Source organism: Elaeis guineensis, chromosome 2, assembly GCF_000442705.2.
Source record: "Elaeis guineensis isolate ETL-2024a chromosome 2, EG11, whole genome shotgun sequence".
In the NCBI taxonomy this organism is placed as follows: domain Eukaryota; kingdom Viridiplantae; phylum Streptophyta; class Magnoliopsida; order Arecales; family Arecaceae; genus Elaeis; species Elaeis guineensis.
The window spans coordinates 13,271,754-13,299,218 of record NC_025994.2 but is presented as its reverse complement, the minus strand read 5'-3'; the positions used below and the strand labels follow the sequence as shown (position 1 = coordinate 13,299,218).

At 37.5% G+C, this 27,465-nt stretch overlaps 1 protein-coding gene across 2 annotated transcripts in view; it reads right to left on the bottom strand.

Annotated features, from left to right (window-relative positions):
• Window positions 1-8,502: 8,502 nt before the first annotated feature.
• LOC105060095 (uncharacterized) overlaps window positions 8,503-27,465 on the bottom strand; it is a 78,399-nt gene continuing 59,436 nt past the window's right edge. For both annotated transcript variants that reach the window (XM_029260511.2, XM_010943694.4), the window contains exons 15-23: window positions 21,821-21,907; window positions 20,218-20,383; window positions 17,338-17,415; window positions 16,712-16,848; window positions 14,392-14,468; window positions 11,575-11,644; window positions 11,328-11,393; window positions 9,069-9,217; window positions 8,503-8,920 (exon numbers count right to left, since the gene is read on the bottom strand). In XM_029260511.2, the coding sequence (XP_029116344.1) occupies window positions 9,083-9,217; window positions 11,328-11,393; window positions 11,575-11,644; window positions 14,392-14,468; window positions 16,712-16,848; window positions 17,338-17,415; window positions 20,218-20,383; window positions 21,821-21,907 (816 nt within the window). In that variant the 3' untranslated portion in view covers window positions 8,503-8,920; window positions 9,069-9,082. The remainder of the gene's footprint in view (window positions 8,921-9,068; window positions 9,218-11,327; window positions 11,394-11,574; window positions 11,645-14,391; window positions 14,469-16,711; window positions 16,849-17,337; window positions 17,416-20,217; window positions 20,384-21,820; window positions 21,908-27,465) is intronic.

The following is a 27,465-nucleotide window of genomic DNA, read 5'->3' as shown; positions in this document are numbered from 1 at the left end:
CCCATCTGGACTATGAAATCTGGCAGATGGATGTGAAGACAGCTTTCCTAAACGGAGAACTGGACGAAGAGGTGTATATGATACAACCTGAAGGGTTCACATCCACAGATGAGTCTAAGGTGTGCAAGCTACAGAGGTCCATTTATGGACTTAAGCAGGCATCTCGGAGTTGGAACATACGTTTTGATAGGACGATCAAAACGTATGGCTTCGTTAAGAACGGAGAAGAGCCCTGCATTTATAAGTGGGCTAATGGTCCAGTAGTAGTATTTCTTGTATTGTATGTGGATGACATTCTCTTAATCGGGAATGATGTCCCTGCATTACAGGGAATAAAGATTTGGCTATCGTCACAATTCTCCATGAAGGATCTGGGAGAAGCTTCCTACATCCTAGGGATGAGGATCTATAGGGATAGATCCAAAAAGTTGCTTGGCTTATCCCAGTCCACGTACATTGATACTATGCTGAAAAGGTTCAGCATGGAAAATTCCAAGAAAGGCTATCTACCGATAGGCCATGGAATTTCTCTCTCGAAGAGGGATTGTCCGACAACACCTTAAGAGAGAGAGCGTATGGGTAGAATTTCATATGCTTCGACAGTGGGATCTATCATGTACGTCATGACATGTACACGACCAGATGTGGCATACTCACTAGGGGTAGTGAGTAGATACCAATCTGATCCAGGAGAGAATCACTGGAAGGTTGTTAAAACCATCCTGAAGTATTTAAGAAATACTAAGGACCAGTGGCTTATATATGGTGAATCGGACTTGAGACTTATAGGGTTTACAGACTCTAGTTTTCAGTCTGATCGCGATGATAGCAAGAGTGTGTCAGGATTTATTTTTACCCTTAATGGTGGGGCTGTCTGCTGGAAGAGTTCCAAGCAGCACACTGTGGCTGATTCAGTATGCGAGGCGGAGTATATTGCTGCATCAGATGCTGCCAAAGAAGCGGTGTGGCTGAGGAAATTTATCACCGAGCTCGGAGTAGCACCCTCCCTTGTTGGTCCAATTCTGCTCTACGGCGACAGCTCTGGAGCCATTGCTCAGGCGAAGGAACCAAAGGCACACCAGCGGACGAAGCATATTCTGCGCCGCTACCATCTCATCCGAGAGATCGTGGATCGAGGTGACGTCGACTTTCAGAAGATCGACGGGAAGGAGAACCTGGCCGACCCATTCACTAAAGCCATTGCGGTGAAGGAGTTCAACGACTACAAGTCGAAGATGGGTATTAGATACTGCACCGATAGGCTTTAGGCCAAGTGGGAGATTGTTGGAAATAGTGTCCCAAAGCCAATCGTCAGCCTGTTGACGGTTGTGCTCCTTTTTGTATTAGTACATGAATTATAAATAAATAAAAGTTATTTTGGTATTTTTTCATCACAAATGTTTCATCTTCTAATGAACTCCTGTGTTGTGGTGAAGTCCTTAGGACTATTTAGACTCGACAAAGGAGGATTTGTCACTTAGTCCTTAAACATGTTCGCGACCAAATGATACGTTGTTACCAAGGACGACAACGTTTATCGAGCATAGGTCGTTGTGTGCCATATGGGTTGGTTGTCCTCATAACCAAAGAGTGTGGAGACACTGGTATGGCATACAGGTGAGATGTAATGGTACATCTGCACTGAACGTGACCAACTCTGGAGCTATTTCTGCTGTCAAGATTTGCTCCGATGGGATATGGGTATAAATGTCCCTCCGACCTGAGACCGCCACGGTGACTTGCAAGCAACTCACTGTACTTAGGCACTGGACTATCTGAATTTCTAATTCAGTAACGGAAGGTTGCTGGGCGTAGTCAAGTACTTGACTTGTCGGTGCGTGTGTCAAGATGGGATTGACCACTCCAGTTTAGGAGCTGTGTACAGTCGTGTTTCAATTTAGCAAAACCTTGGCCAGGGTAGTCCTAGTGAGGAGTCACAGGACTAATTGAGTTGAGCGCGATTCGGATGATATCATCAGGGTTGACAGTTTAACACTGAGTCGTCCTAAACACAGGGGTCAAAAGGGATGAATTATACGGTAACCATATTCACGTAGGTTCTGAATGTTGCGATTGCGATTATTCGACCTATCCGGTCGTCGGGTACCATTGCTAGATGGTCACTTCGATTAGTACAGGAATTGGTTCCTGTGCTACCGGTTTAGGTTCGAACCTGCGGGGTCACACACATTAGAGGTTCCTTTCTGATCTGATGGCTGATTATGAGTCTTATCTATCTGGGACTCTATGATTGAGAATTAGGATTCTCTAATCATGAGTTCCACACATTTTGGGTACCGGGGTCAAAATTTGGAATTTCAAATTTTGAATTTGAAATTTGAACTCTTTGATCAGGGTTTCATATCGATGGTCTCTGATGCCTGATTGCCCATCGAATTTGGACTCAATATTTATGAGAGATTTAATTAGTGATTTAATCATTAATTAACTCAATTTGATTGAGTAATTATTTTTGGATCAAGTCCAAATTAAATTGGATTCAGTTTGGATTGACCCGATTAGGTTAAATGTTGACCTAATCGCTAAGGTGGTTTAGTCCCTGATTTGATCAGGGGTTAGGTTTAGTTAATTTCTGATTTGATTAAAATTTTATTGAGCCTAATTAAGCCTAGTTATGTTGGGTTTAATCTGATCTAATTGTGCTTAACCTATTTTAAACTAGGTTGGCTCAATTTGAATCAAATCACCTTGTTTTAAATTCCCTGAGACACCCAACTTCCTTGCACCCATTTGTATTCACGAGAAGAAACTTCTCGTGAAATTTTTCTCACGCAAAACCCTTCCCCACGCCCTCATTTGTGCGCCATATGGATGGATAAAATAATTAGTTAGCCATTCAAATTCAAAGCATGTTTGAATTTGAATGGATAACTTATCACTTGCCCTTTCATCCTTATCCATTTTGTGCACCACATTACTTACACGAGAAAAGGTTTCTCGTAAAACATTTTCCATGCACAAAGAGCCACGCCCCTTCTCTTCTCACACCCAAAAGGATAGGGATAAGTTGGTTTTCGTTTGAATTCAAATTTGATTTGAATTCAAATGTGTAACCTCTTGTCTTTATCCTCTCACGCGGATAAGACACGTTCGACGTTGTTTTAAAAAGAGGAGAAAGGTGGGACGTGCGTAGAAATTTTAGGAGAGAAACTTTGGGGCATGAGGAAGGCTTCTGCGCAAGGTGAAGGTCCAAAACCTTCCGAGAGAAAAAGAAAGAAAAGGGAGAAAATTGGGCGCAGGGTTTTTGGTGTGTACCCTAGGGTTTCTACCTAGGGTTCGGGAAGTGAGATTGGTGTGCCACGAGTGTCGTGAGTCCACCAAATTTCAGGGAGAGATCCATCAGCCTCTCAAGCAACTGTGCAGATGATCCAGAGCATCCGAGAAGTCAGCACACATCGATCGAAGGAGTTCGATCAACATCTGCCATCAAAAGGGTGAAATCACGAACTAGCATTCGTGAGGAGCTGATCAGAGGGGAGCTTCGTGTGGACGATCCACAGAGGCCAGACATTTATGTGGCTGTGACGTGACGATCAGAGCCCCTCGATGGTGATCAGATTACGGTGATCGACTACCCGCAAAAGGTGATGTGTTCTGAACACAGTACTGTAAAACGTTTACTGATTCAAATTTGAATTTCAAATTTAAATGCATGCTGTTGTATCATATTTAGATCCTAGTGTAGGGTTAATTAGTATTAATTAATGAGATTAATTAATAATTCCGCTGTAAAATAGTAATTTTGAAAAAGTTTTAAAATTACTATTTTGCCCCTACACTAAATTTTCGCTTCAGATATAACTCGTTAATTTTATTATAGACATTATATACCACTTATGTATAAATTTCATTATAGTATCTATTGATTCGAAATCTAATTATTGAATCTTTTTTTTTATGTCTATCATGTTCCTCATGATCATAACTTAAGTTCAAATATTACTAAAATCATAATTTTGAATAATTATAACCTTAATACCACTTAAGTCATATTCTCTAGTGATCATAACCTAAACTCTAATATCATTCTATTACATCCTTAATAAGAATAACCTTAAGCTCTGATATTATATATCATACTCTACTCATTTATATCATACTCACTTAAGTCATATTCTCTAGTGATCATAATCTAAACTCTAATATCATTCTATTACATTCTTAATAAGCATAACCTTAAGCTCTGATATTATCTATCATACTCTACTCATTTATATCATAGTCTCCAAATGATCATAACCTAAGCTCTGATACCACTCTGTCACATCTTATTGATCATATATAAAATTTTGATATCACTTCATAACCTTAGTGATCTTAAACCTAAGCTCTGATATTACTCTATCATATCCTAATCACTTATATCCTAGTTTCTAAATGATTATGACCTAGGCTCTGATACCATTCTGTCACACCCCGAACCCAACACCTGGATTGGATACGTGATGGCCACACATTCTTTAGAGCAAGCCCTAAAGAATATGCAAGGCCAAAAGTAATTTATTACAACCTCAACATCCATAATATCTAATTTCAATCATAATTAGTAAAACTTGCATAATTACAAATATAATTTCTTCAATCCTCTGATCATGTATCATGACACTCTATCTATTCATCTGCTCACCCACAAATCTAAATCATAGCCAATCATGAGCATCCTGTAACCTTAAGAGAAAAAGAAAGATGAAGGGATGTAAGCTTTACAGCCCAGTAAGAATTCTTATATCACACTAATATAATAATATAATCTGAAAATAAAAATAAGCAATAAAACATAAAATCTCATGTTTAATATCCGGAATAATACAAATATCTATAAATTATCTGTCTTGTCAAAAGAGATGCATCATTATATGTTAATAGGTGAAATACTTTTGTTTAACAATATTTCATGTCTTGTCTTTTCTTTCTCTTTTTATTATCACATAATCTTTAATCTTTTTCTTTCTAGCTTTGGACAACCAACACTATGCCTCAATTTTCATCCGATCAAATTTTCACTCATAAGCCTCTCAAGGCTATCCCAGGCATAAGCTTCTAGCGGGCTGTCCCAGGCATAAGCTCCTAACCGATTGATCCACATATAAGCCCATGGGACTGTCCCAGGCATAAGCTCCTGACAAGCTGTCCCAAGCATAAGCTCCTGGCCGGCTGTCGCAGGCATAAGCTCCTGACGGACTGTCCCAAGCATAAGCTCCTGGCGGACTGTTCCACATGACAAGACTAGTCGAAACCATATCTCTTTTTCATTTAATCATTATATGTTGATTTCACCAAATCAATTTTGATTTACACTATGACCAAATTAGATATATCAAATCCATACAATCATGCCATCAATCATTGATACATATGTATTGACATAATGTACTCATGCTCAAAAATCATATAAGCAATATAACGGTGTCTCAAGCATAGCAATTCATCGATCTCAAATCCAACGATGCAAAATCAATGATGCAAGACCAACGATAAAATAGTATATATAATAGTGATCATGTACAGAGATTCTTACCTCTATCAATGATCGATCTAAAAGTAGAATTCGATGAGCTCCTCAATCTACGAATCCGAAATTAAGATATTTTGCTCCATATCTTCTTGTACAATAATTATATCTCTACATGATCAGGATTAAATATAAAAATCATATATGGAGAAATTATGGATAAACGATCCTAATAACACAAATCCAGGATCTCTTCTAGGATTAACCAAAATTGAGATTTGTCTAAATATCTGGACCCTCCATTGGTCCACAAGACTTCTAGAGAGAGAAAATCCATGAAGAGAGAAAAAAATTTGGAGAGAAAAGTAGAAAGAGAAAGTGGAGAGAGAATCTTCGTATCCTTTAAATGAGACAATTATGATCGAGATCATCAGAGGTCATATCAGGGTGACTCAATATAGATTAACCATGACCAATATTATAAATTTCTAATAAGGACCAGACCAGGATCCAATCTACTGCACGAATTTCGAAGCAATCTCAGGTCATCTAATTTTCATCTCAAGTTTATCCTAGGATCCATATTGCAACCAGAGAGAAAAATTTTAGAGAGAAAGTAGAGAGAGAATCTAGAGAGAAATTAGAGAGAGAAAGTAGAGAGAGAAGAGAGAAAAACTCACTCTCATTTTTTTTTCTTTTTTTTTTCTTTCCTTTTCTTTTCCTTTTTCTTCTTTTTCTTTTTCTTTTTCTTCTTCTCTTTTTTCTTCTTTCTTTCCTCTTATTTCTTTTCTTCTTTCTTTCCTCTTCTCTTCTCTCTTTTTCTGGCCGAACAGAAGAGGGACACGAGAGAAGGGGGCTCGGTGGCTCGGGCTTCGGTGAGGACGGTGGTATGGTCGGAGGTCCGACAGCAACGGCCGACAGCAGAGAGCAAAAGATCACCGCAGCGAGGCTCAGCCGGCAGGGTTTTAAAAAAAAAATTCGAAAAACAGGGGATCCGCCCCTTTTCCTCTTGTTTTCCGATCATTGGCTAGTTGCCGATGGCCAAGGCCTTTCGAGAATGATAGGTAGAGAAGTGGGGATCCAAACCTAAGGATGAGACACCACAAACGACGGTGCTGGTGGTCGGAAAAGAGAGGAGATGGCCCAGCCGAACAAAGCAAAACAGGAGTTCACTTTTTAATAGATTTTTCGATGATCCCGACAGCCGACGAGGGTGCACGAAGTCATGAGGAGGGAACGGAAGAGAGGAAGGAGGAGAAGGGCTTACCTCAAGCTTCAGCAGCGTCGTCGGCTTCAATTTTCGACGAGTACGAGAGGTCACGGCTTCAACGGAAGAAATCAGGAGGAAAAGAGGAGGAAGGCCAGTGGAGGGTCTTGGGGGGAAGGGAGCATTTTATAGAGTGGGGAGAAGGCCGAATTCTTTCCAGATTTGGCTTCTCTTCTCTGATGAAATCGGTGGAAGAAGACTTTATCATATTTTTATTTTTATTTTTTGAACTTGATCCAGGGCTCAAATGGATAGGGCATCACGAGATGATGGCTGCACAGCACTGTGCACACTCACCGTGGACGACCCATGCTCAAAGCCGGATCCCGTGTTAAGACGCCTTTGCAAAAGAAGACTCTGCCTGAACTGACCACGTTACACGTCCACGCACTATCTGGTCCACCGTGAGACGTCAAATCCGAGTGATGTCATTGCTCTCCTAAAGCATTCCTCGCTGGCAACGCCCAAGAGCCCTTAACATGGAGCTGAGCAGGATTTTTCTTCCTCTACTTTATTTTCATTCTTTTGTTGCCTCTGGAGCACTGAGATATGAAGCCGACAAGCTTAATAGGTATCTAACAATACCAGGGGAGGAACGCCAGCTGATAAGTTCGAACAACTCGGAACTTGTGCTAACAATATCCATAGCAATTGTTTATCCATCTAGCCCCATCCTTTCTAGCCATCTTCAAGATTCAACGCTAATTGAAAAACATTAAAAAAAAAAAAAAGAAAAGTCCACTAATCCACAAATAATAGGTATGTGTAAACTAGTAGTTTTGTAAATGGTATCCCAAAATCGAAGTGCTACAGTTGCGGTGCTCAAAAGCAACTTGTTTCTCTTTGGATCAACACTTGCATTAAGCAGGGAACAGACTTCCTCTCCAGATACTGTGTTTGAGCTCTAAAAACCAATCCAAACCTAAAAATTGGTGGCGCACGTCTTGAGTATTTGACCAAAACCAATCCAAACCTGAAAATTGCTGACCACCGTACAAAAAGCTCTCATCAAACTATAAAGCAAATAATGACTCTTCCTGCATTTCTTGTATAATCAAGAGGATAGCAAAGTAATACGAATCGCCATGATAGTGATACGAATTGACATATTGCCTGCCAAGCAGTGATACGAATCCCCATGATTAGAGAACATAGTTTAGCAAAGTGAGAAACCTTCACTCATTGCCCTAGTATGACTTTTTTTAAAAAAAAAAAAAAAAAAAGGCAAAACTGAACTTTTTTCTAAAAATTTAAGTTAGATACAAAATTTGAATATGCAATCATTTAGGAGCACTTTTTATAAAACCAAGCAATAAACTGAAACATAATCCCTCATCATGTGCCACCGTCTAAACTTTCCAACCATCCCCTAATCCTCTTATAGAAAAACACATTAAATATCAACTTGCTCCATGTGAAAGGACTTCAAATTAGGAGGCAGAGTGGGGGGTTGGCGAAGGGCTGGGGATGTAAAACCAGAGTCGTCCTTCTCGACTAAGGTTCATTAAAAAAAAAAAAAATACAATAATAGAAATCTTAACTAACAAATAGCCGAACATGCCTCACTCAAACACTACCGTGGTGGATGCGACACGGTAAGGTCATGCAGGTCTTCTAGACTGAGCGATCAGCCCAACAGCAGAACATCACATAAATTTTGTTAAAACACGGAATACGCCCATTGCAAACCTATTTGATGTCACCTATAACATGGAAATAACGCCCACTGCAGACTAAAATAAATCCTGCAAAATCAGATGGCTGCACAAAAAAATGTTACGCTAGTACTCATTAGACTTGCATTGAACAAAAAAAATCCTTGGGCCGAATTGTGAATGCAGGCCAACAGATAAAAACAATCAGGCCCTTAAAATCAAAGTTGACAAAGCACGGGTCATAGGTTCGAGACATCAGTTTCTTGACTAATTAAGTTCAACGTAGATTCAGGACCTGTCCATGAGAAGAAATTAACGAGCAAATGTAGAAAACTCCAAGTCCACCGGCCACACGCATCTATTAAACACAAGTTGGTGAAAGTATCTTTTAGTCCCAAGGCGCATGCAGATGCACTCCTGCCTTCTGCTTTTCGGCTGACTGCATGACAGAGCCCCTCTTTGCCAAAGGCTGCTTTTCAGCTCATGCTAATAGAATTAATCTGCATTCCTGAACTTGCTGAATTGCTGTGAGGATAGAAAAAGAAAGCAGCTAATATCATCAGGACCAAATCTAGCTGGCTGCACCGAAGATCCTAAGCATGATCACCCATACCAGCAAGCAACAGAAAGATCAAGGGAAAAATTTCGGGAGAGATCCTAAGATAGGAAGTACCTGCAAATTGGCTGTTATGCAGCTTTTATTATAAGCTCAATGTCAGCCCCAACTTCTGCAATCTTTGATTCCATTGAAGCTTTTGCATCATTTGCAACACTTTGGACATCCAGATCAATTGCAATCGACTTTACAAGGCCATCTAACATCTAATTTAAAATAAATCAAGGAAAACAAACGCATAAAATTTTAGTTATATCATTGGTAGCAGAAAAACCCCTCAATGTTGCAAACCATTTGCATTTTGCTGGATCTCCTCAAAGACGTACAGATTTCATGATGGATGCATTGAAAATATATTGAAAGGAACTAATATTCCCAATAGCAGATGGCAGTCTTAAAGCTTAGGGACAGCATGTCAAAATTTCAGGAGTAAAAATGAAGCAGTCATGTAGTCAATAATAGATAAATTATTCAAAACAGCCTGTCAAGATGCTGGCATAAGCTGTCCTTCCTAAACTCCATGCATCGTCAATGTTGAGGGAATGGATAGTGATAAGAGAAGAAACTAATGGAGGAAATCACACCATTGCAGCTTCCACTGAACAATCCCCAAAAACATATAGGATGCCAAGTTCCATCTAAAAGGCAATTTCCAGCATCCCAACTTTTTTGGGATTGTATGATTTAAAGTTCCTCCATTGGAAGAATTCCTTACCCACTATTAAACTTTGTCTCAATGACAACCATATAAAGACAAACGTATGGTTACTTTGAGCAGGCATCAAACAGACCCTCCATGTTTCAAACCATAGAAATCATCTGAAATGGTAATATGCAATTCACATCAATGTATTTTCATAGCAGAATTAATATATCAGGTGAACACCCAAGGAAATTCTATCAATGTATTTTCTTAGCAGAAGTAATATATCAGGTGAACAGGGAACACCCAAGGAAATTCTATTATAATGTCTCAAAAGTTGTACAAAGAGGTGTAGGATAACAGTCCCCCAAGTAAAGAACACCCAAGGAAATTCTATTATACTGTCTCAAAAGTTATACAAAGAGGTGTGGGATAACAGTCCCCCAAGTGGAGATATTACATACTAAAATTGCCAAATCTGAAATTGATCAACAGAAGAATTTAATATAACAAAGTTAGCAACCATCATGGGACATGCCAACCAGTGCTGAGATAACCTATTCTACCCTGCTAAATTTATTAACTCAAAATAAATTAACTGGCATCAAGTAAAAAGGCTAAATGACGCACTGACAAGTAACTCAGCACCCCTGATCTTCAAAGGAAATTTCACTAGATCACATTTTTCATTGCTTTTCAACATCAAGGCTTGGATTCTTTGACTAGCCTTAAAGATTAGAAAAAGCCGTTTTTCTGTTTCTTTTCCTTCTCTACTTTTCAAATTCCATCACATGAAAAGCATACTTTCAAAATAGACCTGTCGAATATAGTGTCAAATTCTTATGTTAACAGGATTTGGTGAACAGATACATTCACAGGAAAGTTCTTATTATTGGGGTTTACTTGGTTTGGTTTAGGAACTCTACACTTTATGTTAACAGGACTTTGTTGACACAGGAAAGTTCTTATCATTGGGATCTACTTGGCTTGGGTTTAGGAACTCTATAAATGTGTCTAATCTCTAGTGTACGCTCATGAGAGAAATCTAAGAGGGTTTCAAGAAATTTGTCAAGGTCATGTGGCTTGTTCCAAATCTGAACTTTGGTGTCTTTTTTTTCTTTTCTTTCTTATTTTTTCCTTTTTTTTTTTTATTTGTGGGGGTGGGGGTCATTTTCTCTATAGTTTCTCTACACTTTCTCCTCGTCAATGAAGAAATGAAGTGTTTTGCTGATTCATATTAAATACTGTTTCTCTTGCCTGGACAAATTGTTTTATCAATCAGCTTCTTAGTGGATCAGGTTGGTATGAACGTGGTTCTAGGCACAACAAGACCACTAAGCATGAAGAAAACAAAGGAACAGTTGTCATAGTGCCATCCAGTAATTATGGAACAGGACACTAGAATGATTGCAAAGATATACTGCAGCTAATATTTTTCAAAGTAAGAAAATGATTAAAAGAAACACAAGAAAGATCAATGCACATCAACGTTCAGAACGTACATAGGTAGGGAGGTATGTTAGCAGCTACATACAAATATATGTATTTAGTATGTGTATGTAAAAGTGCATGTATGTAAAAGCTTGAGCATTCTAGAAAACTGGATAACTTCAAGCCAAAATTCAAATAAATGCTTAACAACTGCATATATAAACTTAAATTTCAAAGGATACCAGTGAACCAATGGCAACAAGTGCTCGGAATCTTGAATCAACATCTTGATTCCCATCCTCTGCAATCTAAAAGCCATTAGGGAGAGATATATTAGAATACAACAAGTGCTGTAACAGAATGAACATTAGAATTTGGATTAAAAGACGGATATTTTAAATACTAATGTCATGCACAAACAAAACTACGTAAGATAATGAAAGGAAGATATGAATTGAGTTTAGAGGGTGCGTGAAGAACTGGTCATACTTCAAGAGCTGCAGAGAGAACCTGAGCCTGGCCTTCCTCATCCTTAATTTCGACAAAAAGAACAGCATAGCTACAATAACAAAGAAATTTGGAGGGAAAAAAAAGAATAAGAGCTTCATGATACATGAATATATTTCACTTGTACATCAGAAAAGTACTTAGGAAAGCAATATGGTAAATAAAAACAAACAATAAGCTGAATCAGGACAACCTAAAAAGTGATACACAGATAATATTTTAGTATCCATAACAGTAAATAACAACACTTATTTCAATTATATTAGGAATTGACCTCATGAATCTAGTTCACCAATCATTCTTAAGAAGTGCTAAGAATTGCAGACTTGAAGATGATACTGTTGACTGCAAGAATGACAAGAGATCGCCTTATTCTTTCAAGTTTTTTTTTTTCAAGGGACATACTATCAAACCATAAAGCTGCAAGATAATCCCCCACAAAGAAATCAAAGCTAAAATGAATACACGGACTGCATGTTATCAATGTTGGCACCAATCCTACATTTTGTCTCAGTGGACCGAGGAGAAAAGGGGCTCAACGGGAAAAGATCCCTTACCTCTGAAGGTAGGAAAATCAAATGGGAATGAGTTCGCTCCTATGGGGGAGACTCCCATCCATCGGGTCTCCAAGCAATGATCACTCCACTTTATAAACTCTACTCGGCATTCGATCATTACTCCCAATCATTTTTATTGATCATTCTGAACAGAGCTTATTTTCTTCCTTTCATGTTATCTGGCTAGCTGTCCCTCACTCTGGCGCTTGGTCTATTGGTTGACCTTTTCAGCCGCTGACTTGCCTTTGCTGCCCTTAAATAAATAGGTTACTAATATAATGTGGTGGCGAAAGGTGGCACCAAGTGTCCAGTAGTCTTTTTTCTTAGAGACTTTTTCTCTATGGCAGTCTAGTCTGGAACTGAACCTGCTAAAAAAGCACTTTATCTCGAACTGGCAAAATATAGTGGAAGCAGCTCATAAAGTTCAAAGATTAAAGATGTGGTACAAGAAGGATCATATAGAAGTGGCTTGTTCCCATCAACTGGAGTTTATAAGAAGGTACTATGTGCACTATGGTAGGAAAGAGGTACTACCTGGATGCAGAAGCAAGAACTACTTTGCAACTGATTGATTCCCATTTACCAATATGACAACTACATGTGTAATCATTAACATCATCAGGAAGACCATAGAGAGACAGTGGATCCTTAAGAATTCTCTGATCAAGACACAAGAACACAAATATACAATATATCAAAAGTGACAGATGGCAAGATGCATTGAAAGCCCACAATCTAGGATGACACAGTTGCTGACCAAGTTGCTCTGGAGATATAGTAATTAAGCAAAAGCAGGTTGTCTCAGGAACAATAAACTGTGCATGTCAGTATGTCACTATAGTTCCAAAGCCACTATGGGTTATGACATACCCAATTGCAAGTTACTACTGGAAAAGATTACTCACCCAAATCTATGGTGCTTTCCATGCGGCAAGGTTGACCAAGTTTGTGTCTTAGGATGAAGAAAGTCAAATATAACTGCTCAAGGCAGTGGCTTGGGCATGTGCTGCCGATGAACAAACTTTATACTCATATGAACCCACACCACTGGAGAATTGATATCAGTCTTCAACCCTTGACATGGGCTTCATAAGTCAAAACACATGCTGCTAAGACAGGTTGAAATATATACCGATACTACAAACCCCATGAAAATCTCTTATATTGTCTAAGCCATCAACATCATTATTGACAACAGAAGAACATGTACAAGCTAGAATAACGGGACATAATTTCCAGGTCATGTAATGATGTACTTTGTATCTATGTATGCAGACTGTAATATGTGGATGAGAAGTTACAAGTGCAGTATGATCCTACTACAAATCTAATGTTTAACCTCACCTAACTGATTCTTTCATGTAATCAAGTATTTCTTCAATGAATCAAAGCATACCTCCTAAAACACAACAGCTGTTTTTGGAGAAAAGAATCAGGAAAACTATTCATTTTGTGACTCAAAGCTGCCAAATTTTCCCTCGAACTAAACCAACATGATGCTTCCCCTCCATTTGAGTTGCTCAAAGTTGACCAAAAGATGGTGGCATGGTCAACAAAAATGGAGCTTAGAACAAGGATATCAAGCTACAGTCAGCACAAAATTAGATGATAATTTCTTAGTGACTCCAAAAAGTCTAGCAGAAGCTCTTTACATAAGAACAAACAATCTGAGGAGAGCTCTTCATGCTTATGGAGCAGGTCTAAGATGTAAAGATGGAACTAAAATGCTTTTAACCTTTAAATTTTGAACTTCAGAACATATACCTAGATACCAAGGGTGCCATAGGTATAAATTTTACAAGATGAGTTTGTGTCTTTCCTTTCATGGACTATTCCATATAAAGAATACAACTAAGAAGAATCCTAAGTGTTAGAATTATTTTCCAAGAGTCAATTACACAACATAAATGTGACAAGCCTGCTGGAGAAACTAATTATCATAGTTTGTTTTTTGGAAAAAAACAATTAGGTAAAAAATGATGCATTCAACCTAAGTCAAGATTTGACACTACAGATAGTTATGACTGAGGGCCCTTTCAGTCATACCCAACCAAGAATATCTAGAAGTTCCAAAACAGCCATAGGATCCTTAGAACAACTCATAGAATCAAAAAAAGATAGCACTGACACCTATGGAAATTTTAGCGGCACTTAAGAAGGGTCTGGATTTCATGATTAATATTTAATAGATTGAAGTATCTATAACCCAAATATTTAGATATACGCACCGTAAGAGACTTACTTTAGCAGTAGTGTGGCATAAGATAGATGTGCATTCTTGTTAAACAATGACCGGCAACTTGACAATGCATCCAGTATCTGGGAATTCATATAATGGACAAAGATTAATGCAAATACTATCAAGAATTAAACAATCATAAGTTTTTGCCTTCAATGATGCCAGAAAGTATATACTTCAAATCATCATTCCTTACATTTTTCCCATAGTTCTTACCCTCAGTACATATGTTAACCCCACAAAGTTACAATCTCTTGTTTGTCTTAAACAGAGAAACCAAAAAGTTTTAAACTTATCGAAGAAAGCTTTTAAATATTAATTAATTGAAATTAAGTTCTAGATGGAGAATGGCTTTCTGTTTAAATTCATGATTAAGCAAATTGTGGCAACACTTATTTTGTTCATGAATTAACTAGTTGCAGAATAACTGGAATCAAAAAAACCCGAAATATAGAGCAATATTAAACTAGTTACAGGACCCTTGCCATAAAAGTCTTAGTAATGCATAAGCATGGTTAAAACCATATCTGACTTTGACATTGATTTTGTAAAACTCTAGTGTTGATGTGTATTTCACAGTACATACAGATGCATATTTAACATGCTGTATAACTCCAGGCTTTCATTCTTCAGTCAGAAAAAATGTATCCTGCAGCCGATACTAGGGCCGCAAGCTTGCAAGTCAACACCCTGAAGTGCTTTTGTAAATATTGCAGTTGCTCCAAGACTTGGACGTAAATTCCATGGTTTTAAATCCTAGGACGCTAATGTAGGACTTTTGAAAAATTTCAACACTTAGCACTAAGGTGACCCTTTACCTACTTCTACAGTTAGAATAGATCACCACCACATATTTGAACATTTACTGCGTGTTAAAGCACAGCTAAAATCACGAATATTGCAACTATCAAAATTCCTCAACATTGGACAGACAAATGATTTTGTTCATTGGCTTGACAGCTTTCCATTTATAGCTTCGATTTGTAAAGTAAGGTCCCCATAAACCTTAACCAAACTTAATGTGGCAAATGACTTTAAAGAAACAATTTATGCATTATTCATCACTAGACAACAGAGGCGACAATAAAAGAACCCCCATGCAGGTTCTATTAAACAGGTTTCCCTCTGGTCCAGTCTTCTGTGAAAACTGACTTCCAACCATACACTGAATGGCTTATATGGTCTTTGATATGCAGTTCATTCACATTCCACATCCCCTTCTATTATTTCAGATATCCTTGAGCTTGTTTTATTTCTTAATTTGATCTAGATCTATAGTCGCTCAAGATCCCTTCATTGCATCATTACAGTTTCAGTTGTCAAGTTTATTGATCCTTTTTCCACTACTTTCAGCTGACTCTAGTAATGCCACTTTCCATCATTTTGCTTGGCCAACCATCTAATATCTTTTCTGGTTTTCCAAAGATCTTTTTTTCAAGGGTCCTTCATGGTGTGCTATCACCTTGTAATTGGAGACTTCATTTGTACGGTGGTAAGATTCTTTACCATTTCAAAAATCATTTATACTAGCTTGTAAGGTTCGCAATCTTGATACTAGACCCTGTACCACTTCGCAACCGGTAAAATCCTATATTGAGTGTTGGTACAGAACACTCAATATGCGGGGAATACCGTAGCACCAACACTCAATATATGGTATATCCCCTGTACCAAGCAATATGATGGAGATTGCATACCTTGCTAGCCTGTTCTCATTACTTATATGTCCAAGCTTGGAATTCCTATTGGACACCATACCTTATTTGTGGGATCGATGCCTACTAGTCTCCGGTCATTCCTCACCATTTTTGGAATTTTATGGGATTTTAGTTTTTCTTTGGTTTCTACAGCTCAACACACAATTTTGGTATTGTGGGTCTATATCAGCACCATGGAAGTCAAGTAGGCTGATTTCTTTTCTTTTTTTGGTGGAGGTGGGGTGGGGAGTGGGAAAGCAGAGGGTACGAATGAGTAGGGAGACTATGGAGGCCCATCGATTCTTCTTATCTTCTATCCCCATGTTTTAAGAGACTAAAATCCATCCAGAAAGGTGTTTAATGACAAGAATTCAAGGTCATATGAAGATTGATTAGCCTCCTTGATTCCTAGCAACATCATCCACAACTCTCTCACCACCAAACTCCCACATGTGAGAGCTTCCCACAAAGATGAATCCAAACAGGTCCCTGGATACCAGAAAAATCAACTATAGCAATAGCAATTAGTAGTTCAAGTTAAACAAGAGACCGGCATTCACACTTTAAAACATGAATCAGCTCAAGGTCAACTACATAGAAACCTTACTTGGTGGAGAAAAACTAACCTCACTGTAATGTGATTGTAACCAGTTAAAGAAATATGAATGCTTGAAAAGGTTTGCAATAGCTCGTATCATGGTGAGTACGTTTGCAGCCTGTGCAGGAGCTGCTGTGGCTCTTTTAAATGTCTCCATTAGTATATCTGTCACAGCATAAAAATAAAAGTCCTTGAACTTTAAGGTACAATGAGTTGGTTAGATTAATCAAACAATAGCTCTATAATGGCTACCATGCTTGAACAACAAGATTTCTTACAATAAATATACCATCGTTTTAAATACCAATATCAAACCCAATGATACAGTGTCAACATTGATAACCATTACTGATAACATGTAACAAAGCTGACAGCACCAAAAACAATGAAAAGCCATTAGTATGACCAGCATAGTTGGTATAGCACCATCAGCGCACACCAATACAGCCAGTATGTATTGGTGTGGGTGGTTTCAACATCCTACTACCCTTATCAGTATTGGTTTCCAGCTGGAACTATATGGTACCAATGGTGCTATCCCATTCTGGTGCTTGTCGAATCCATAACATATACTGTTAATTTCACTTACAATAGAAATTTCAGGTCAAAATATACTGTTATCTTAATATAGAAGAAGGACAATATTGCTTATACCATTTCCATTCTCAATGTGCTTGTGAAGTAAAGCAGCCCCATCTGGATGCAAAATTATCATTCTTACAATATCTATAACTGCAAATTAGAAGCAATGGACCATGTCAGATAAATGTTTTACAAATTGGCGAACATAATAGAAAAGTATGCAACATTACGAGATAAAGTCCAGTATAGTGTATCAGCATTTGCTTAAATGATGCAATCCTATTCATTTCCAGAAATACCAAGTCAAAAGTTTCGGGATTTGTGATAGAACCCCACCAAATCTCATATCCAAGGTGCTGAGAATATCTTGGAGAATTCACAAGGGTTCCAATTATTTATCCAGAGTAATGTGATATTCCAGTCAAGCTAAATATCTAGGTTGAGATGCCTAATACATGCTACTACAGGCATTATAATGTAAACTGTCCATCAAGCAATAAAAAAATAATTTAACTAGATAGTTATTAATGGCCAATTCATTTCTGATAATCCATTAAACAAATTACTTCTGCAGCTTGAATGATTAGAAATCATCTGATGACAGAAAATAGATTAAAATATTCTGAAACAGTGTACATAAAAGGCGAGTTTGATCAGTAACCAAATAAGGATTAGAATAAGTCTGCGGAAGCATAAGAAGGTTGCATAAACACTTGAACCAGTAATATTATATGCTCAAAATGTTGGGCAACCAAAAGAGTAAAATGCTCAGAAGTTAAAAATAGTGGAAAAAAGGATGTTGAAGTGAACATCATGTAGAACAAGGACAAAAACAGCAAAATCAAAATAAACTTATTTAAATAAAGTTTAGTTATAAATTACAGATTAAGATGTTTTGTTATATACTATGTTGTTTGAAGAGGCACCGATAAAAAGGAATGGAGGTGCAGCTAGATGGAGGGTAGGCCTACAATTATGTGGATGGAAGTATTACAAGATAATCTTAAGCGATTTCGAAAGTGTCCACTTAGCACCTAGGCATCTGCTTAGGCACAAAGATGCCGAAGCGACTAAGCTTTGCATGCATAAATCCTGCATAAGATGGGCTTTGTATTGTGTACCCCTCCCTGGGAAGTAGGTTAAGTATTTGTTGTTTTCGTTGAATTTTCGAACAATTGTTAGCAAGGTTTTAAATCCCACGGGATGGGGCTGCACCAGTTTTTCTATGGAATAGGACATGCCACCGTCCCGTCCCGTCCAGACACTTGGAACAAAGGATGTCTTAAGATGTCCCAATCGGGATGCTGAGATGCTAGCAGGACAATCCTATCTCGATATATGGGATGGTACCTTGTTCCGATACCCCGCGAGACGTCCCATTGGGACCCAAATCCTTGATTGTTAAGATTTGTTTTTTCAGTGGGTTTCTAAGTCCTATGAGTGGGATTATCATCTAAAGGTCCTACTTTAGCTCTAGATTAGGTTACAAAAGTTTTAAACTCACTAGGATTGTGATTTAGAAAGATTTTGATGATTCTTTTAAGTGAGATCCTATGGAGTTAGAATTTACTATTTCTTTTGGAAAATTTTTAGTGACGCATCTTTTTCAAAGAAAGCGAATAAATTGAGATGATGGAAGTCTTTGTTTGATTAGGAGTCCTACTTTGAGTCAGATAATGTAAACTAGTCTCCTAGGTCCAGCATAGGTAAGTGGAGAGTCTTTTGTGATTAGAGAAACATTGTTTTAGGTTTGTTAGAGTATCTACAAATATTGTTTCATGAGGAGGGATGAATTATATATGAGTAATGGATTTTGATTAAAGAAGTGGGTCCCTTACAGAAATTTTACCCTCCATTTCGTCTCCCTTGTGTATATTTGTCTTCTCCTATATTTAATCCCCTTCCTTTTGTCTTTTCCACTTATTTTACTCTCTTTCTCTCAATTTAATCTTCTCTTAAAAGAAGAAAATTCAGATCTGTCCACATCTAAGATCAACTTTAATATACATCCATTTTCTTTGGGCCTCTAATGTTAAGGGACTACATCACTGTGTGTCTACAACTATGATTCATGTTGATTTTGTTGGATCATCAGTACTATTCGTCATTTTGCGCTACTTGTGATTATTGTTTGCTAGTGTTAACTTATATGCATATACTGTGTTAGCATCATCTTGTTATTGTGTTTTATTAATGTTTAGTTCTTATGAAAATTGGTGATTTTTGGACTTCATTGTAAAATATAGGTCTGATGATGAAATATGTATACTGGAAGGGGTGTATATATAAGATAATGATGCATATATACTCATCTACATACATGTAAGCTTAGGGATGCATATTTGAAGCATTGGAGGGCTCAATTGGCAGCTGCCTGCCTCGGCCTTTTCACAACTAACCTTGATGGCTTGCTCGATGACAATATAGGCTTGAGGGAAATGAATAGCATAAAAAATGATTCAAATACCTAATAGAAAATAGTTAGGGTGTGAGAGAACAAAATGCCAATAAAAAACTCAAGAAGATATTTTGAACCAAATTAACTTAATATATTGAAAGTCCCTTGGCAAAATCAACATAATTTTTGCTATTTTTCAGGGGAATAACTGAACACCATGATACAATAGTTTAAAATAAAGAAAAGAATAATGAGAATCTGTTAGAAAACTAGAAGCGGAAGAATTAAAATTATGTAGGAACCAGTAATCTCCTGTAAGCATATATGTCAAGCTGGAATAATGAAAGCCTGTAAATTGTACCATTTTTTATTTGAAGCCAAGATAAGTAACTATATTCACAGTATCAAGATGCATGATAATATATGTGGAACAATTTTACAGCCACATTATGCAATGCACCTTTAGCAGCCCAAAAAAGGAAAAAAAAGAAAGAAAGAAGTTCTTTAACAGCAAAAAGGAAAGAAAAAAGTGCTGAGTGCTGGAGAGGACTCGCCTGGAAACATCATTGAAAGTGGCCAGGACTTCAATATCTTCAACAACAAGACAATATCAGCATCTGCAAATTTACTGCAGTGATAATGTGATGCATCTTTTAAAATTTTGACAATGGCAGCCAACCTGGACAACTCAAGCTCTGTCAAAGACAAAGACTTCTGCTCCTGCCAAATTAAAAAACTTAATATAAATATGAGCTATAAAATAACTAACAAACTATTGCCCCCTCTGTCTGACTAGCCCACATAAGAAAATACAGAATTCAAGATGAAGAAGTTGAAGCAATGATAATCATAATTAGACATCTTTAACTCATCTCCTCAGCTCAGGATATATGAAACCAACTGTTCGGATAAAGTTTCCAAAACCAACATATCCCATAGTGTCAAAAAAACCCCTGGACTCATTGATAAGGCCACCAGAGAGAAGTATGATCATCATATCTTAAGTCAAAGCACAATGATAACATTTGCATACTTCTCAAGAAATTTAAGCTAGGAACTCAAGCAAATTTTTAAACACCTCGATAATTATTACTTATTCCTCAATCACATGTAATAGCACATGAATTATGGTTGTCAAAAATAGTACAAAACATGTTGTTGCGTACTTACATTGCAACACATACAAATTTAGTATCAGTCTGCTGTTGTCTCTGTACATATGGATTGTATGGAAAGAGAATGTACAGCTGTCCTGCCTTCCTTTCCGGTATTTGTTGCTTACAAGTCTTATTTCTTTTTCTTCTTATTTTATTGTGGCATGAAATGGTCGTTGGTGGGATTGCCATGCAAAAAAGAGGCCTTCCCAAGACAACTGGTATTTGGAGGACTAGAGAAGCTTGTCATCCCCTAACAGCCCATAATTTGACAATTCCTCTTCCATTCTTTTGTCTCCTACCTTTCATCATTGAATTTAATGCATTTTCTCCATTATGCATACGTAACAAGTAACACACATGTAATCTACAAGCTTTATAACTTCCATCAGGGGATATCCATATAACCCATATATTGCAATAATTGAATAGAGCCTGTGACAAAAGTCTCTATAAGACCAATATAAACCCATTTCGCACTGGCACTCCAGCTAGAATATTGATTGCCCGATCATTTAGTGCCTTCATGGATCCAATATTTGAGCAAGTGCCATGGACTCGAAAGTCAAGACTTCCCCCCTCTAAATGTCCCTAAATTCTTGAATGAGTTGAATCTGTTGGACTGCTTTGCCTTCTCAGTCTTCCCATATTCCATCTTTCGCGACACTCTCTCCACACCCACCACCCACCACATAGGAAACATACATGGCCACAGCAACTCAGTCCACAAAGAGCCCTTAATACAACTTAGATTATTATATGATGGATGGCAGTCAAAACAAGATGAAAAATTACCAACGTTAGTAGATTATACAACTGAAGGAATCCTTCATGCAATACAAATGACAACATGCAACTAGTGATGTAAAACACATCTTTTTAGAAGCTGAATCATGCATGAGGCAGTGCAATGACATAAAAGCCCAACATGGTAAGCAAGTGGCATTCTCATCAATTGACAATGACCAACTCATAGATTCTAAATTAGCCAGATAATATTCACCGTATCAGATAATAGCCCTGCATTGAACTCCGATATCTTCTTCATTATTCCGTCAAACTGAGCTGACTCAAACAAAAGCATCCCTTTCTGAAAAAGAAAAAGGAGTCAAAGCATAGACAAGAAAAGTTGACTCAAATGTATGACAATGGGTCCTGCATAACCAATATGGTAAAATCAAACAATTTTGTGCAGAAGTCACAAATATTGGAAGTTCTGAAATAGAAAATAAATTTACAATGACACTGACAATCATAAATAACACCAATATCAGATGAGTCTCATGGAGGATATTGTACTAGATTCTCCGAAATCCATCTTTGTTCATTTACAAAATGCCAACATTTTCTGATGGTGAACTTAAATTCTTCAGATGGCATGCAGGAGAAGTAGAAATAAAGTACAACCATAGCAATAACTAACAGTGATGTCAACTATCTGTATATAATATGATCCGAGCATAATAATCAATAACCCATTCCACATTAGTTAGTTACTGGAAGCTTTCAGATAATAACCACAGCATATGCTAGCATATATGCACAGATGCATGCATGTAAATTGGGGTGGAGCCAGGATTGCCGGCTTCCAGAGTGAATAAGAGGTCAGAGGTTGGATTGGGCGCAGGGGAGGGACTAAAAAAATACAAGAATTCATGAAGTCATTACATATTTATAGCTAATAAAATAATCTATTTTAAAAAATAAAATGAATAAAATATTTATTATGTAGTGTGCAAGTTTTGAAACACCAAGAGTTTGCTGCACACACAGTCTGCTTGGCATAGGTAGGCTCACTTCCATATCATCTCATCCTCCTCCGAACTACCCATACCAAGGGTTGATGAGAGGTTTGAGGGCAAATCAAGGATGGTTGCCTGGTTCATCACGAAATTAAGCTGAACCACCTTTGAACCAAGTAGTACACCTAGGTATTGCTCAAAAAGTAGATTCAAGGGTGATTATTCCTTGTTTTTAAGCATTTCAATGTAGAAATAGGACAGGGAAAAGGGGACAAGCTGCCATAGGGTTTTTGCACTAGATCAACCAATCCACAACCATTATTTGATGTAGAAATTCATTATAGCCAGGTATATTTTACCCGCCCCTTTTACTTCAAGGAAGGTCTGACAGATTGAGATTAAACCTTGTTTGACCCAATAGATTCATTCATAAGAGCCTGAATCCAAGATCAAAATTAATTTTGGGGTTTCAGTTTGATCCCCAACCTATACTAAAATTCACATAAATTTGAAAATAGCCCGAGTAATTTGTTTTTGTTCGGATTATTGAATATGCTTTCAAGAAGGGCCTTTCTACAATCCCAGCAGAAGTAACCTTTCCTAGTCTATTGATTTGTTAAAAATAAATAAAAACAATTTCGAAAATAAAGGATTATTAATTTTCAGAAAGGGCAGCATGTTTGCACAATTGATGCACCCATGATACCCAAATTTTATCCATAATTGATTGGACTTAGACATGTGCAGGTTCCACAAAAGATGAGGCCCAAAATAATTGCAAATTTCAAATCAATCCAACAAAAACATCCCCATTAGTTTGGCTTTCTGTGTTTTACACCAGGTCAAATCTACAAAGCCCTCAATTAAAGAGTTATTAAAATTATTTTGGATTTTCAAGTTATTTTTGAATTATTACTAACAAAAAATATTAAAAAATAATATAATGAAAAATATAGGTAAAGTGCTAGATAATTAAACATTTTAGGTAATACATTTTTCATAAAAGGTTTGGTTATTAAGTACATATTATTAATTAATTAAGAAACATATATATATTTTAAAAAATGTTGTCAAATCACCAAAAGACTGCCTACTAGACAATCATTGATGATAGCGGCAACCATTTGAATGATTTTAGATTACAAGCACCAATATTGTTAAGTGATACTTTAAATATATTCTTTCTTTCTTCATTTGCATTTCTATTGCTAATTTTAACATGTAATTGTTCAAATATATTTTAGATTGCAACCTATGTGATGTTATATGATACTTATGCATGCTAATGACTTCGCATACAGAATAACTTGATGAGGGTGCTTAACTTGATACTCCCACATTAGTTCTTGCAAAAGTAGATAAGGAAATGTGATTAAGAAAAACCCCAAATCAGAATGTGAAACCAAAATAGAGCATGCAAAGGGTGTCTGCAGGCAAATCTGTGCATATCCATCAATATCCTGATATGGCATATGCCATACCCACCCTTGGTCAAGAAATATCACTTCTTGGTATTTCGAACCTTGACTACGCTCAACATTCTTTTGTAATTGAATAAGAAACAATAGTTTTAATTCATAGCAAGACTGACATTTAAATAGCTAATATCTATAAAATATGTTTTGCCCCTGCTTATTATATTGTTCTATACAACATGAATATGATACTAACTGCTAAATTGAGTCCAAAATTGCCAACAGCAGGAAAACTCAAAAAATCCATGTTATGTATTTATTATTAATAATATATAATGTAATGAATAAAGATGCACTTCGGTACCATATTAACCTCCAAAAATTCTGGCTCCTTAGACATATCTCAGTAAAAATAGTTTTGGGTTTATGTTTCTTTCTATCATGCTTTAAACTAACAAATAGGTGTAACGAAAGATGACTCCAACAGCAACAGTACACCAAATTCTACAATGGCGTTATGTGTTCTTGGTAAAAGAACACTTGATAAACTGCTAATAAATCACCTTTTCATCCGAAGGAAAAGAATCTCTTTGAAAAAAAAAACACACACACACAAGAGCAGGCATGGAGCAAGCATTTTCTTTTGCAAGAATTTTGATCATTGTAGGGGAGGTATTCACTTTCAAGTTTCTTAAGCAAAATAAAGGGATTGGATAAGGTTGAGGATAAGTTATGAATAATAAGCAAGGATGCCAGAGACTAGATGTGCCTGTAAGAAAGGTATTTCCAAAACAGAGAGTGAGAGCGAGCGAGCGAGAGAGAGAGAGAGAGAGAGAGATACTTAATATAGGAAGGTTGAAATGTATAGAGTAAGGTAGCTTGGTTGAGAAGGCCAGGTGGTTAGTTAGGAGGGTGTTTCCAAAGTAGCGCATGGAGCAAGCAAGCAAGAGAGAAAAAGAGATTCCAAATTTAAAAAGGCTGAAATATGTAGAGAGATTTAGCTTGGTTGAGAAGGCTAAGTAGCACCACATGCTGCAAGTATACATGATATAATGGGATTTGGGGTTGCTGACCCGATGGTTATTTAAAGAAAGAAATCACCGTGGAGGTGGGTATGTATATATGTACCATGCATGCATGCGTGTATCTATGTATGTATATATGAATGCATGGATGCATACATCACGCATGCATGTATGTGTGTTCATGCATGTATTTATGAATGAATGTATGCATGTATTTATGAATGAATGTATGCATGCATGTATGAATGAATGCATGCATGTATGAATGAATGCATGCATGCATCTGTATATCAGAACTGCAGAAAATAAGTAGGATGAACTCAACTTAATGAGCAATCCTTTACAAAAATATACTTGAAAATAAAACCATAAAATCTTAAACTGGACTGAGCAAGCACAGATTGGAAACTGAATTATTTTGCACCTCTTCGAAGCAAGGAGATGCAAATGGGCCAAGTTGTTTATGAAAATCGTGGGCTTGGCATAATACCAGGCTGGAAGGCTGGATCAAGTTCATTCAATTAGGAGAGGAACCAAGCTCAAACATCAGTTGAGCTTGACTAATAAATGAGACAAGCCTGAACACTTTGTGCTTGCTGAAATAAATAGAGCTCAAGCTCAACTTAATAACAAACTCATATGGTAAACAGACAAACCAAGCTTGAACGGTTGCTCACAAGCTAGGCTTGAGCTTGGAACACCCATTCCATATAACGAGAACCAAGCCTGAGCCCATTCCATATAACAAGAACCAAGCCTGAGCAGCTTGGCACTCTGCTTGGCTTGGTTCAGCTCATTTGCATCCCTTTCTCCAGCATCCTTAAAGTATATAAAGGTCCATGAGAACGCCTTCACCAAGCAATCATCATTTCTAAATCTTTAAGACATAATCAACAGTCTTTGGTTATTCAGATTCTATTCTTCTAATTTTGCCAATTGAACTACATGTTGGAAACAGGACAAATTGTTCTTTCCTTTTAACAAAAAAGTTAACCATGGAACTATTTTACACACTGCTACTCCAACACTGATAATATTCTATGAAGTATTCTAATAAAGCAAAGCCCAGAAGTGCTTCACCAACAATGAATGACAATAAGCTAGGATGCCAGACAAAACCCTCTCAGCCACTCTCATCTTAGTTCATTCATTTAATTAAACCCAAGTCCTAGTTAAACTAGGGGTGGTAACGCACCAAGTATGGTCAGGTCACCATCAGGTCCACTACTATCAAAACAGATGGGTCTGAGCCACAGTCAATCAGAGGACAAGCTTGCCTGAATTATAGTTGCAAATTTTGCACCAACTAGCGTGGCATGCCAACATTGATAAACCTGAAATCCTTTCAAGATATGAAGCCCAAAGTTTTTGTTCTGGTAATAGACCACATCTGGTCAGGTCACCAGCAGGTCCACCACTACCAAAACACATGGGTCCGACACTCTGACTCGAACCCAATCCAACCAAAGAACAAGCTTGCATGAATTATAGAGCAAACTAGAATGGCATGCCAACATTGAGAAACCTGCAATCCTTTCAAGATCTAAAGCACAAAGCTTTAGGGCCTGTTTGGGTATTCCAGCAGGAATATCCTGCAGGAATTGGGCTTACTAGCCAGCCCAGCCTGTAGTCTTTTAAGGGCCTACCCAAGTTACTGCCCAAATCCCAGCTTTTAGACCTGCTGGTTTTGCAAGAAGGTAAAAAAGACCCACGAAGGCCCTTTTTCCCTCCCACATGATTCATGCTTGAAGTTGTTGGATTGATACGGGCCATGTCCAAATGGGCAGCCCCAAAAAATCAAGTCCCAGAGGGACGTCCCATAAGACACGGGGACAAGGTATCATCCCATGTGTTGGGACAACCCGTCCCACTAGCATCCCAGCGGAAATCTAGTCCTATCCAGCGGAAATCTACAAAGCCCTCAATTCATGTGTTGGATCTTCAAGATTTGATAATCAAAACCAATTTGTAACCTTTTCATTATCACAATACCAATTGGTTTTCTGTTCCCATTGCTCAGTGACAATGAAGCTTTTGATCACTTGATTGATAGCATTCACTGTTAGATCTACAAAATCAGCAACAAACAAATCTTCATAGAGCCACCATCGATGTAGCTCGACTGATTGCAATTAATGTCTTCATCAATTAGAAAATGCTCAAAGATTGTATCTTCTGGCCTTTCATTTTTCCCTAAAGGATTGTCTAGCAATGCATCTTCAATTGTCATCTCTTGATATGAATATCTTCACTCGTAGGACTTTCCACAGATAGATCTTTGATCACAGAGTTCTTGCCACATAGATGTCCATCTACAACACTTTTAATTGGTAGCTCTTTATGTAGATGGATTTGTGGTTGCAACAAAAGAAATTTCTGGAAGCTTGCTGATGATTAAGGGTTGGAGGTGATTAAACTACATTTATGCAATGTCCAGTCTCTAATGGCTTGGACTACTATCATTTC